Raw genomic sequence first — 15,303 nt, forward strand, 5'->3', positions numbered from 1 at the left:
TTCTAGTAATTGCAAAATAAAGTGAAATATTAGTCCAAGCTTTTTATTTCCAAAGTATCAGCTTTTATAAACTAAGAGGCAAAATTAGTGAGATCAAGTGGTCTGATGCACTCCTCTTCCATAAGTCAGAAGGTACAGAGGAATTGCAGATTTGGAACCAGATAAGTCAGGGACATGGAAGCAGCATAATATAGAGATTCAGTATAAAAAAGTTCTAAAATAGAAACATCTATTTCAGACTTTTATGAGTTTAAGATAAAGACTTTACTTGACCAGACTATAAATATAAAACAAAATGTCTTTCTAAACGGGCTGACTTACTCCTCTTTAACAAGAATGAAACATACCTTTGAAAGATCTCTGAAGTTGCCTGGAAGGGTCAGATCTAACTCTTCAGACTCATAGTTTGTTAAAACCCATGGAAATACAGGGTATTGGTTGAGATCATTGTACGTTCGTCCTATTGAAAAAAGAAAGTTTTAAGAATTGGGAAATGTCCACTTGTCCAGCTAGAAAAAAAAATGTAGTGGTTACATTTGTTGCATCACATGTTCCCAGTTCCCACCACTTTGACAGAATCAGGTATAAATCTTCCAGACAAAAGCAGCCATTTAGGTGCACTTATCTTGAACCAGAAGTCAACACACAAACTGAAATAATATAAAAAGCACAGTATCTTTTAAGATCAACTAAAATGCACCATATGCAAATAAACACTTTCTTTTTATTTCCATTAAGACATTTTTATGTCATGAATGTAGAAATTCAAAAGAACTAGACTATTACTTTCCTAGAAACTTCATGAAGTATCACAGCTAGTAAAGATAAAATGAGACTCCAAACAGCAAGGGGGTAAATTTGAGGTTTGCAAATCTATCATAAATAGTTCATGTTAATCCATCATTCCCTATGGTTCTCCACTGAAAAAATGGTGAGATTCCATGGCAACTGTGGAATCAAAGTGATGAAAGTCATGTTTGCTGTAACACTATTTTTTAATCACTTTGAAAATTCAAAAGAGTTCTTTCATGTAAAAGACAGAGCTGAGTACCACAGGTCACGCTCTTCAATCATGAAAGAAACACTGCTGTCATCCCAGCAGCTCAAATGAGCAAAAATCATCTATAGATACCATTTCAAAAGAACAATCTTCAACTACAATGAATTAAAAGTTATGAATTCATCACAAAGTGTGTTTGGGAAAGGCTGTTATTTTTGTATTCTCTAGTATTTAGTAGAATCTAACATTTCAGTGATAAGACAAATGAAATTTCTTAATTCAGAGCTGTCCATCCTATTGGTATAGTGAGAAGCACATGATATGCAACAAGAGCCTTTAAAAACAAAATCAGGTCATAAATATATGTGTGTGTGTGTATTCATATAATATAATTAGCAGACTGAAATAATCCAGGTTAACAATTCCCAGTCCTGTAGCAGATTTACAGCCCTGTCTCACTAACTGCTTCCTTCCAGATTCTGGACAGATTCCTGGGGTACAAAACCCAGCACAGAAAAACACAGGCTTCCTTGTTCTGAGTCGCAGTTGCAATTCTCCACAAAAAATCAGTTCTGCTTTAATGAAATGTGAAACTTTCACTGCTCTACATGCACCTTATTTTTTCAACAGAAGTTGATGAACAAAAAGCATGTTTTTATCTTGTACATAGTTTCACTGAATACAGGAGAAGTGCATATTCTTAATAATTTTGCGTCCTCATTTTTACACTCTGAAAACATAGATGTTCACAATTAAGGTGCAAATATAACTTTGTCAAATAAGCAATTACAGCACTGTGTGCTACATACACAAATAAAGATGGATAGAAACAAAACCACTTCTTTAATATCAACAATGAATGAACAAATGAACTAATGAATGAAAGCAAAACAACTCTTGGACAGAACAACAATGTGTCAAACAACTGTATCAAGAAGTATACCAGAATTTATCCTTGTAAGAGAGGAAAAGGAAAGGTATGTTCTTCTAGAATATTTATTCTTTTAGACTTTTGGACAAGGCCTCTAGATTTTTTGAAGGAAGACAAATTTGCCTCATTTTCTACATCCTTCAAATCAGAACATTATATTCTTCTTTGGCAAGGGTTTAATTGCATATGACTTGAAAAGTTTCATGAGATTATCAAATTTAGGGTCCTTTAAAATAAGGCCTCTATAAAACTACCGCTTCATACAATAAATTATTTTCTCACCATCAGAATCTTTAATTAAGTTAACAGAAGAACATGCAAAAGCTTTCACAATAGAAAGACATTTGTGTTTATGCAGAGAGAAGTCTAAAAGAACTTTGAGATCCAGGAAGAGAATGACTGAGAGGACTGTAGTCTATTACAAAGCATAAGGAAAAATTAAGATTCTGCAGAATCAAAATTTGTATAGAAAAGAGCTCACAGTAATAAACATATTCAACTGTAACCATTTTATGGAAGTATTAAAAAAGCTAGAACATCCTTTTGCAAAATTTTGAAAGGAAATGTCATACAAAATTACATTTTATTTTGAAATTGAGATTTTTTTTTTCATATTGTGATTTCATTTAATTTTGATACTTATTCATTTCGTATCAATTCACTTTCAATATTCAGTCAACAAGATTTTGACTGTTTGTTCCCATTCCATATGGGAAAGTCATAATTGTGTGAATAAGGCAAGAAAAAAGCAATCCTGAGCCTTGCTGACTCTTTTGCTTACTTATATTATAGAAAGGTTACTTGTAGTATAGATAATTGAAGAAATTTTCATGTGCATTAGCTCCATGTGAGAACACTGCAGTAACTCCTCTGTGCAGTTTTTTACCTCACAGTAAGAAATAATTTGAAGCAGCTTCTCTCTCAGCTTAGGTAGGATAAATTGCAAATAATGAAGCCTTCAAGATTATGTATTTGGTAAATATAAGTCTTGTGAAAAAAACCTAACATATTCTCTTCTCTCCTACTTCAATTTTTATAAAACATGTTTTATTTATGAAGATAATAACTACTAAGAATAGCTCTTAATTTGTTCCATAAAAAAGTTAGTGATGTATTTTTTTCAACTCAACAATTTCCTCCTTAATATCAACAAATAAAACTAACTCCAGAAGATGAACCTAATTTAAATTGTGAAAGGAAACCAAACCTACAAGGTAAGACCACACATCTGTACTTATCTGAGCGGAGGACAGCGGTCTAGGCCTATAATGGGATTACAAATCCCTAATTCTAAACATGCATAAATATTAGTGGCTTCACTTTATTAGAAATGCTGTCTTGATCTGTTCTGGCTTCACAATTGATTATTTTCAGAGTAAAGTCAGCAGATGAACATACTTAGCCATCTCATCAATTGTCTGGTGCTTCCAACAAGAATTATTTGGCCCTTTCTTTAGTTAAATAAATATGGAACATAAACCTGTATGACTGTTGGTAGTCCCTATACTTTTTCAGAGCCTTCAGATTTCCCCTCAAGTAGGCTTACAGAGATTAATATTAAAGGCTGAATATTAAATATCGCAAGCCCTGTGACACTAATCTACTTGAACAATAAAAATGAGGCATAGTAAATGAGATCTCAGAAATGCTGGATATGTTTCTTCATTAAAAAAAAAAACTTTTTAATTAAACCATCCAATTTAATGTTTTTATATGGCACTTTAGTTTCTAAGGTAAAGTGAGCTAGAGACAGCTGACAAAGAAATTATAACTGCAATTCCTTGGTGAAAATGTTAATGACAGCAAAATATTGTTTAATTAGATGATTGCAGCATCTGGATTAACACTCTTTAAGAGCGATGTTCCTGTGCTTGTCTGCTTCTTCACACTTTACAGACATTTTGTCATCTCTAGGTCATTAGGAAAGAATTTTTAATGATTTTTCTAGAAGTAAGTAGTTCGAGTTACATCTAATTAGATGACAATAATAAGCCCAACACATGCAGTAGCTAAATATATACATAATTAACCAGTGAGGGCTTGTACATCACAGAGTAAAAAAGTGGAAAATGCTAAACAGGCAAAAAAAAAAAGGTGAGGGGGAAGAAGTTCATCTGAATTTATTACCTAATTGAGGATGTCATTTTTTTCCATAAACCTTTAAAAATAATCCCTTTCCACTAGAAGAAATTACTCACAAAAATTATGGATGCAATTATTCTTCATTTCTTTTAAAAGCAGTGGCATGTGGGATTTAAAAGAATTAAAATTCCAATAAATACAAATGCAAGCACACATTTAATGTACTGCAATTTGAAATCAAACAGCAGAAATTAGTTAAATACTGAGAAATAGGTTTGAAATCCAGACTTCTAGCTAAAACAGTGAGCACTGCAATGATATGAAAAAACAACTTGTTCCCACTCCTCTTGATAGCTTTTGCTGCAGTGGGATTACTTTTAAGCACGCTTTTTAATAATCTTTTAATTGAGAATAGTAAGAATTACTTGTTTCCTATATCACACAGAGGGTTCAGTTGACATATATGCTGGTCCCATGCAGAGAGGACAGTTAGCATAATCACAGCAAAAACAAAAGTATCCCTGAGAATGAAGCAGGTAGAGGGAGGAGGGGGGAGGTGACCAGAAAGGCTTATGTCTACACAGCCAGGACAAAAACCAGGGCCATGGAGAGCATAACACTGAGACTGATTGATAAGTAGCAGAGTGCAGGGTTTACCTTTGGGAGGAAAGCCCAGAGCTGTAAACATGATGAAATATGCTCGAGCCAGAAAAGAGGGCAAGAAAGAGGTGAAGAGCTGGGAAACAGAAGAGGGAGGTGAGAAAATAGCTGACTAGAGAGACAGAGAAACAGGTTGAAACAAGGTGTTAGAGAGTTTTGAAGATGGAGAGATTTCAAACTGAAATTGCAATGAGACATCAGGCCAAGTGCCTGCAATCACACAAAGGACTGGATATTGATATTGAAAATTATCTAGAAAGAGAGATTTTTGAGAGCTGAAGTAGAAAGTTACTAGGGCATATGTGATCTGTGAGCACAGATAACAGCAGAAACAATCTAAACATGAAGTATGGCAAAGTTTCTAGGGGGTATTAAGATGATGTAAGAATTAAAGAAAATGCCAAAGTATTATGGATTTTTTTCAAGAGGATACTTCAAATATTAAGGTCCTATAGAACAGCCAGGGGCCATGCTTCTCAGGACAGACATACCAGCAAACCAGGGAGAGATTTAAGATGCGATTAATTTATTTATTTCAGCAGTTCTGCTGTACAGAGACCAACCAGCCTGTGTAATTAACAGTATTAATAAACAGGCAAAGGACTTCCTGTGGGAAAGGACCCAGCTACATGATGTCACAATGAGAGAAATAAGCTGGTGTCAGAACCCTCACTTCTGGACATCACTCTTCCAAGGCTACTGCTTCTTGTGTAATTTCAAAGGAGGATAACAAAGAAACATAAGTGCTTTCTTACTCTTTTGCAAAGGGCTAGAGACTAACAAGAACCACTGGAAGAAAAAAAAAAAAAGAAAGCTACAAATAATGGGCAAAAGATGTGCTAAAACACTTTGTTAGTGGACCTCTATTTGGATGAGAAGAAAAACCAGTGAAGTGACCTTTCTTATCACCCACTTACCAGCAGATAATCCACAATTCTTAAGTGTCAAACTTCCATGTTTCTGACTAAACTACAGCTCAGATTTGCTGAATAAGCCAGTAGGAGCTTAATGGCAACATGAATAAAAAAAGAGGATAGATATATTTCTCAATAGCTGAAAACAATAATACCATTAGAGAATAAGATGCTGCTTAAATAAACAGTTATATACTAAAACTAGGTCATTGCTGCTACACTAACAATTACTGGCAGAGAAGTTGTAACTTATAAGGAGATATTTCTTATGGAGTCTCATTACAAAAGAGTATAATTAGGACTGTAATTGGAAATTGGATTTCCAAGAAGAAAGAAAAGAAAATACAGCTTTACTTAGGAAAGGAGGTCACAAGTATATTCAGTACTCTATTTTTGTGTACAAAATAGAAAATCCTGTATTTTCTTCTGACTGCTGAGGGTCCTGTCTACAGTACATATAAGATTTTTTATCTGCTTAATGCAGGTGTACTTGGGCAGTTATCAAAACCAGAGCAACAAGTAGTAGAGTAGATGTTCTTTGCTTCCAGTATTGTATTTCTGGTACAGTTATTAACTTTGTTAGTGCTTTGTCAAAAAATACCTATCTGTTGTAAGGGAAATATTTTTTAGGAACACCTTTCAAAAAGATTTACAGAAATGCAGGCACAGCTGTAAAAGCAGTGGTGTCACTCAGGCTACCTCACAGCTCTCGATCCTGAAGTTTTTCAGATTTCAGACCCTGGTGGTACAAGTCCATGCAATGGTGGAACCAGGATCAGCTTGGAGTCGTGAGAACTTCTAGACTTCCTGACATATATTTCTTTTTCGAAGCTTTGTCCCCCGTGACCAGACTTCAAGCTCATGTGCACTCTATTGTGGGTGGGTTTCTGCTTTGCCAGGAACTTTATGAGGAGATTCTTAGTAAATACCCCCAAGTACTTAATGAGTTTTTGGAACTGAGCTTTCTAGATGAAGTGCAGACTTCATTAAAAACTACAAAACCTGGTTGATCTTCCAAAAAATCACTTGAGAGGATTTTTTGCTTCTGTCAAAAACTTGGAAAACTTTGGGTTTTGTTCCAAACTGGAATAAAGAGCTTATTGTCATGTATGGAAGTGCCTGTTGGGTTTCAGTCAGCTTTCATTCTCTGATGTTATTCTCAGAAAAGGTTTTGTGTGTGTCATTGGCAAGTTCAGCTACCAAGGATAAATTTTATTCTAATTTTTTTTTAAAAATCACATACTGCTGAAAGATTTTATGAGATGCTAGAAAATTCTGTGAAATGAGCAAGGCATCCTATGCAATTAATCAATGAGTTTACATGAACAAATGAGATTTATCTGTAAGAGACTGATACAAATAAATCTGCTAGAAATTAAATGCCTTGAGTCAGAGGAAGACACTACTAGGGATAGTGACCAAACAGTTTTTTTCAAATAGGACAGAAATTCATGGACACACACCAAAAATAACAAATAATCAGTAATCCTTCAAACCTTGGTCACAGGAGGTGGAACCTGGAATGCTAATATCAAGGCATCCTGTTATAAGGCAGTTGAGTGGCACTAAATGACCGTAAGAGAATCCTGTCTCATGCAATCACCCCAAGCGTTTGGCTATTAAGCCTGCCCAGCAGCACTAGTATCAAACAACAGATCAAAAAAAAAATTTTTGAGACCTCTGAGATACTCTAAGGGAATCTGTTCAGGCTGAAGCTTGTTAACTGATAGGTATTTTAGTGTAAGTGTTACTGCAATTTCTAAATTACTTCAGACATAATGCTGTCTTCCAGGTTTGAATGCTTTGGTGAGGTACCTAAAAAATAATGACCTTGGAGTTTTAAACTGATTAAAAATTTTTTAAACTGATTAAAAAATAAATAAATATATATATATAAATGGCTTATCTCTTGTCTACTCTCATTTAAAGAGCTTAAATTCACTGCTTACAGAAGAAATGAATACACAAAAAGGAAATTACCAGCAAAGGACAGTTCCGTCAGTAATGTATTGGGCAAGGACTGAGGGGACCTAGGCTAACTTCCCAGTTCTCCAGTAAATCCTCCATGTTCAGGTGAGGCAGCCAGGGAGCCGGCAAGGGTCCGCCTGCATTTCCTCATCGCTAGAAGGGCAGCGGATGCGGGAGAGGCACGGAGCAGCTGGAGAGAAGCCAGTGTCCAGAAGCAGGATAGAGGCATTCTGGCACTGCACCAGAGGCAATAAACACTCAGCAGGGCTCTTTCCTCCAGCAGAGATCTGTGGGACTGCAGCTAAAATGCTTGGGAACCAAGCTGGTGACTTGCACTGGACTTCACCATATGGACTTTCCAGCCCAGATCTCCGGTAGTTTCAGGGATTCTGCTTTTTGCTCCACTGCACAAGGTAAACATGCCCTCAGATTTCCAACTGTTCAGTGGTAACACTTCTGTATCACACTGGGATAAGTTGATGACACATTTATTAACATCCGTAAGACTCGACGCATGGACGATGACTACCATCTAAGCACCGAGGCCAAAGCCTGAGGGTTCAAAGCAAGAGAGTTTGACAGCTCCTGAATTCTGCCACTGCCCTACTGGGAAGAAGGCAGTGACTGTCCCCAGACTGGTCAGCATAACAAGTGCTACCTTTGGGCTTCACACTTACATGTGTCTTACGTCTGGCCTGAGGATAACCTCGAGCATAAAAGTCAGGACCAAGTAAAGATGAGAGTTGTAACACTGGAGTACAAAGTGATGCCTGGTGGAATTTAATTTGGGTTTCAAATTAAAGCTCACTGAAGTGAAATGTCTGTATGAGGCTCTCCACAGGCAGGTTCATAAGCAGCATGTGTGCTACAGGCAGGAATCATAATAGTAGACAACCTCCTGGAAATCTCTGTATATGGTGTAGAAAACTGCTGCTTTTTACATTTAAAATTAACACTGGAGTTAACACATAGAAAAGGGAAAGGTGAAAGAAATAATATCTTCCTGAATGTTTAATTAATGACAATTGCCAGAAAAGCTCTTCTTTTGCCAGTAACAAATGGATGTCTATGGCAGTTATTTCTCATTTTAAATACCTAATCTGATATTATATTTCATCTCAAAGAACTAAATGAGAAAAGATGCTGTAATCTAATCATACCACAATCCAGGTGACATCTGTACTAGGCAGAATACTGTTGTTATTCTGCTGTCTACTTGCTGTTGCTGAGAATGATGAAGTAGCGAAATTACATTTTCCCATTATTATTTCCAGACACTCTCTGGCAATGGTTTGTTGACTCTAATAAAGCTTCAGACAAAGCTGTCAGCAGAGGAAATGGCAGAAGGGGAGCAAGGAACAGCCTTCACAGCAATACATGAATCTAAAGTCTCTGTGATAGGTTGTGCATTTTCTGATAAAATGTAATGTGTGTGTGTTTCAGAATATATCACAAAGCTGCAGCTGAATTCTAGTGGGATAAATGTATTCTATCAAGTCACATTGCTCAAGATTTTGACAAACATAAACATATTACGAGGGATTAAAGAGCCAGGAGCCTTACCTGCTATAGTATTGAGGAACATCAAGTATTCAAAGTTGGATATCTCCCGTCTCTGCCAGCGCTGAGTCATGTTGGAAGATTTATAAAGTTGTCGGGGTGTGGCCAGAGAGATTCTCCTAGGAAATTCATTTAAAGGATGATTTTTTAAGAGTCTCATTAAAAGTTAAGATGTAGGGCAACATTTTTAGTGTGATTAAGTACAGATTGTCTCAGAGGCTTTTTTATTTCATTTAATGAAGTCAAGAAGACACCATTACCCTTATTTCAGAAATGTCTAAAATTAGGAACTATATTTTATTTTATCTCTACTACAGAATTGCAAGAAATCAGAATATTATATTTTGTGGTTTATTTTATTCTGAATCTGGATAAAAGACTGGGATTAAAAGAAACTGCAGACCTCCTGGTGCCAGGCTTGTCCAGAAGGAATAAAGGAGGAATACCATTTCCCTGTTTCAAAAGGATTTATTGAGATAAATTCATTAATGTGAGTGAGTGATAGATTAAAGTGACATACACTTCCATCACACAGGTTGACTATATTTATTACACAATTTGTACACCTCCTCTATGGTCAACTATCCACGATTCTTTCCTATATCCCAGTAAGCTTGAAGATTTCTATTGATAGCCTGGTTTCTGAAGGAAACAAATTTTACTCAGTTATCTGCTCACATGTTCATCTGCTTGTCTCTTCATAATGACTACTAAATTGCATTTCATTCACATGTAGAAGAGGAGCAGGAATGTCTATGATACTCATTTTCCACATGTTTTTTGAAACTTACATGGCTCATTAAGGGAAAAATAATCAAACTACATGCCAAGGAAGAGAAAAGCAGAAAACCTCAACTCTTCTATATTCAGTTTGACAATATCACAATAAATAAATACCATGCAGCAAGTCTTACATTAACCATTGTATATACTGTCCCTGGTTGGTACAATATAGGGGACTGCAGTCCGTCTAGACTAATGCATTAAAGAAAAAAATCTGCAACAAGCAGAAGCAGTTTCATTGTTCAAAACTCATTTCTAGAAAAAATAGTTCTTGCCTAAAAAAAGGGATAAAGACAATGAATTTTTTTAAAAGAAAATAAATTCTTGTTCTCAGATACCTTTTTAAAAAGAAATTTAGATCTTAGAAATGTGTAAAAATAGAGAAATGTTTATATCTGTTAAGAACATCAACAGTAAAAAAGACAATTCCTAATGGGTAGTCTGAATTCAGTGAATTTGAAGAATGTATGGAGTAGTATTTACACAGCTTATCAAGGGCCACCCAATGCTTCAGCTTTCAGCTGCACCCTGGGCACACTGTGTGTTATTTCTAGACTCTGGAAGCCAAGTATCTTCTTAAAACTTAGTCATATACAAGGTGTCAAACTGGGCAGTGTTTAAAAATGTGAACCGTCTACTTCTACGAGCACATACTCCTGATGATGCACTAAACTCTTTTTCCTGAGAAAGGATGAGTGAGTATTGGCATGTGATTGGGGTGTACTACACTTATTACAATTTTTTGTCTAAATTGCCAGTGTGTAAGTTTCAATGTCTGCCATATTTCAGCTTCCAAAATTGGGCATGTAAAAATGACCATGCAAGTGTATACCAAAATAATGGTATGTTAGGTCTTGCCAGCTTGGCTAGCCTTATTTTACAGTAGACTATAGGATATCAAATGTAAATACACTTTAGTAGTACACAAAGACAAAGAGAAAATATTTTAAAGTTGTTTCTATAATGCTTATGAAACAATGTATCTAAAGAAATATCCAAATGTAATCATATTTAATATTACATTTCATGGAATAACAACTATTTTTACAGCACAACTCTCAAAGACATGTATTTTCCAGTAAATTCTGACCAATGCTACATACAAATTAATAAACAGAGAAAACAAAAATACTAAGCAGATCATTAAATTTGCAAAGCATTTATGTCACAGACTTTCTGTTCCTCCCATGACAAAACAATATTTATGTATCAGCTTAGTAGCTGCTTTCAAACTTTATTCACAATCTCCTAGGGAGTCTCAAAAATCTATAAACTGTCAAGTGCTGGACTTTGCATTTGAATGCTTGATTTGAGTGAACTCTACAGAAAATCAAAATATACTAAAAACATCCTTATTTACTCCATACTTACCGTGTTTGAAAGATTCACTTTTTCTAAGCGGAGACTGGAAGAAATTATGCGCAATAAATTGGTTCCACACCTGCTTGTTTCAGCTAACACAGGAAGACCCACTGTTTTCTGTTTTGCTAAAACCACCCAACTTTGATCAAACCATTTCTTTCTTCAATATGCCATCACCAATATGAAGATGCACAAATAAATGTGCTTCCTTTGCTTCTAGAGAGCCACGAAATATCTACTCAAATGGGAACTGCAGAAGACTCTGATGTACAACAAAATGATGCAGTTTTTCAATTTTTATACATTTAAATTTATTTAGAAAACAATTCAGGCCATTTTGGTGAAGGAAGGGATGTTATATATATTCCATATGTGGACTATAACACACCCCCTTTCACAGTCACTTTTAATTTAGTTAGATACAATGCAATCTCATACAAAAAATATATAAGTATCTTGCACCTGCATGATATTATGTATTGTGTTGCTCCTGTTCAGAGAAAAAAAAATAAAGACTTGGGAAAGTAATTTCCCAAGGAAAGGCAAAAAACTTACCAACATTCATTTTAATCAAAGTTCTAAGAAGGGTTTTATACTTTGATAGCATAAAGTATATCTTAGTTGTTCCATCTCCCTCTCTTCACAAAACTCAACCTCTGCAATCAGCTGTATTGAGACCTGGAAATCCATCACCAAGCTGCTGACATGGCAGAGCTGAGCTGATGTTGAATATAGTTACTGTAACAGCCAAAATACTTTTTTTTTCAGAAAAAAAATTAATTTCTTGATTTTATTAACTGAAACCACAGTTTTCTCTAATGCATTAATAGCCCACAGAATTTTGGAGGAAGATATCAGTATCTTTAGTGATCTCTGTAGGCTATGAAACCATCAGGCAGCTCACAGTTGATTTCTGAGCTGTTATGTTGCCCTCAATAAAAAGACATCAGTAAATTACACCTGAGGGGTTAGAACCATAAAAAGTAGTCTGATAATACCATGCCAAAAAAGTGAATATTACTCTACCTATGTAGAATCATATGGAGCTGCAGAAGTTAAAAGACACAGTATTGTTTGCCCAGTTGTATCATTTGGCAAGGTCATAAGGAAACTACAATCAATGCAACATGTTTCAGGAACAGTGAAAATTTATCAAAGACAGACTAATTTGATTACCAAATCACACTGAAGTCTCCAACATGTGACTGATTTTAAGGATGTAATTACTTCTTTGTAACATTAAGCACAGGCTTGAACTGTGCTGAATCAAAGCATTAAACAGGCTGCTTGGAAAGGCAGCAGTGGCAAACTGAAGGCTTGCTCTGAACAGCAGGTCTGTAAAGTCTTAGGAAGTCATAATGGTTCACCTGCTTCTAATCCTTTAAGCTATTAGATCATAAATATTTCTATTTACTTCTACTTCCTTTCACCTTTCTTCATTCCAGGATTTCACCAGGAAAATAGAAATACACTTAAAAACCATGTACTGCATTAAAAGTAATTTACTTCTTTGGAATGTTTCCATCATGAGTGCAAGCCTATATGATACTGTAATTAACTCTAGGTGACATTTATCAGAGTAGTATCACAGAGGAAATATTACTTGCAGAAATAGAATTAGAGAACTCAGGCAAAACAACCAGAGAGGTCTTCTTTTGTTAAGATATTTTAAGCTACAACTAAATCTGGAAAACTGTGATGATAAAAAAAAGGATAATATTTTATTCAGTATAGCAGCTCCTTTTGGTTACTTAGCATAATTTTGCCTTATGTTAGTTATGCAAATAAACATAATTTTAAAAATTAGCATTCCAGAGCCAACATATTCACAGGAAGGAAAACTATATTCTAACATCAACAAAAGATTGACTCCAGAGCAGCTACAGAGCCAGATTTCTCCTCAGTTATTCCACTGCAATCCTACTGAAGACAATAAGAGTATGTAGACAGGGGGAAAAAGAAAATAACCATGATTATGGAGACTTTATGGTGCATAAATCATACCCTGATTACACAAAAAAAAAAAAAGAAAGAAAAATGACTTCACTACCATATGCCAGATATATTCTGAAGGCTAGCAAGCCTAATTTCGATTCAAATTGAACTTTAATCAAAAAGGTATGGAAATAACTGCATATTATATTGAAGCTGAAACTTTTCTAAATAATTATATATCAACAAACTTTTCAGACAATTATTCACTGAATAATGCACAAAGGATATGAATTTCAAAAGTAAAAAATGTCACTGTAAATATGAAATTCTGATTGAGAAATTTGCATTTTGTTTGTGCTAGAATATGTGGCCATTTCTATTTCAGAAAAGAATGTTATTACTTTCCATTTAGAGACAGCATTTCCTTTTACTTTAGTATATGGAAGAACAATGTAAATATTAACAAGATGCGCCTTCCAAATAAATGCCCCAACTTTGCCTTGATCTCACTGAAAACTTGAGAAATTTGGCAGTTTGCTTAAAGACTTCAGCACATTCAGGAGATCAAGCCTTAGGTATCATGAGACCCTTGGGCTCATGACAGGGAATGATGTTCATCTGGGAATGAAACAGTTCTCCAATCTGCAAATGCTCTGAAACTTCAGAGTATTTCCACATTTTGCACTGGGGTAAAACAACGACAATGTGAAGTTTTAATTTGTAGGAAATTTCTTAAAGAAAGAGAACACACATCCCAGACACTACACTGATGACTAAGTCATTGGCTTTTTGGCCAAATCAAGCCAAATAATGGTCTGAGCCCAAGACACCATGTTTTGTTAATATGCTGTTTCCCCACTACCTCATATTTCTTTATTTTTGTCTTATTTTGACCAGAAGTTAATCCTGAACTGAAAAACAAACAAAAAAACTTCCCCTCTCCAACACAGTGAAATACACATGAAGATCATCTCACCTATCCCCGAAACAGGAATACTTTTGTAATATAAGATGTGATATTTTCCAGCCTTATTTTTGGCCATAGGCTGATTTGATGTTGATGTTTATGAGGGAATAAAAAACTGTAGTTGTCCATAGTATGGGAAAATTTCTAAAACTCAACTCTAATTGTTCTTTCAAAAATATATATGCTCCTCAATTTTGGAAAGAAAAGAAGAAGAATGCATTATACTGAAATATAATGAAAGGAGGAAATTTGGAAATTGCAAAATAGCCACTACACTGATAAAAAATGAAGTAAAATCCCACACATTTATATATATAGAATAATTTACATTCAGCAAACACAAAAACTGGTTAAGTTCAGTTTCGCATCCTGCCTGACAATCACAGCAAGGATAAACATTTGATTATACAATTATAAAACCTGAGTGGAAACCAGACTTTGAAGAGATAAGGTTTAAGTATTTTCAATAGAAGGTGCTTATTTCCTGTAATTGAAAAGGAAAAAAATGAATTATCTAATTTACTTCTTTTATTTTTTTATCTTTTACTCCTTTTACTTCTATTCCATATACTAACAGGCCATATAGTAAGTAAAGGGTAATGTTTCTCATACTAACCTTAAGGAAAAAAGTCTAGAGTTTCTTGACAGGAATAATGTTTTAGCACCAATATTTTTTAAAATATCAACTGTATAATACAATAAACACAAAATATAAAAACTATGTTAATTAAATTACCTGGCTTGTGGCAAACCATAGCTGGTTCCTACTCCAACACGTGGTAAGCTGTACACAACTTTTTTCACTGTTGCTTGGTCAGGAAAATTAAACATAACAGAGGCTAAATGAAGAAAGAAAAATATGTACCAGTAAAACATTTGCAGAAGTCTGTTTCTTCAACTGCATATATTTTTTAAATGCTCAGGTTTTTTATTTGGGGAGAGAAGTCAGTTCCACTTTTATCCTCCTAGGGATCCAAGGTACAACAGACATTCCTGACATTCTTCACACCTATGTATAATTAGCTGGTTAACATTTTAGCATTAGTCTCCCATTTTGCAGAAGACCAGACTGTTGTTTACCTCACAACAGTTTACTCATAAAATTTCGTATCAGGCTGAGAAGGTGTTCATTAGCTGGCAT

At 35.0% G+C, this 15,303-nt stretch overlaps 1 protein-coding gene across 9 annotated transcripts in view; it reads right to left on the bottom strand.

Annotated features, from left to right (window-relative positions):
• The window catches only part of NBEA (neurobeachin), a 452,703-nt gene that overhangs the window by 83,203 nt on the left and 354,197 nt on the right, over positions 1–15,303 (bottom strand). For all 9 annotated transcript variants that reach the window (XM_064409011.1, XM_064409015.1, XM_064409017.1 and 6 more), the window contains 3 exons: positions 14,899–15,001; positions 9,119–9,234; positions 348–460 (listed from right to left, as the gene is read on the bottom strand). In XM_064409011.1, coding sequence (XP_064265081.1) covers positions 348–460; positions 9,119–9,234; positions 14,899–15,001 — 332 coding nt within the window. The remainder of the gene's footprint in view (positions 1–347; positions 461–9,118; positions 9,235–14,898; positions 15,002–15,303) is intronic.

Source organism: Passer domesticus, chromosome 2, assembly GCF_036417665.1.
Source record: "Passer domesticus isolate bPasDom1 chromosome 2, bPasDom1.hap1, whole genome shotgun sequence".
In the NCBI taxonomy this organism is placed as follows: Eukaryota; Metazoa; Chordata; class Aves; order Passeriformes; family Passeridae; genus Passer; species Passer domesticus.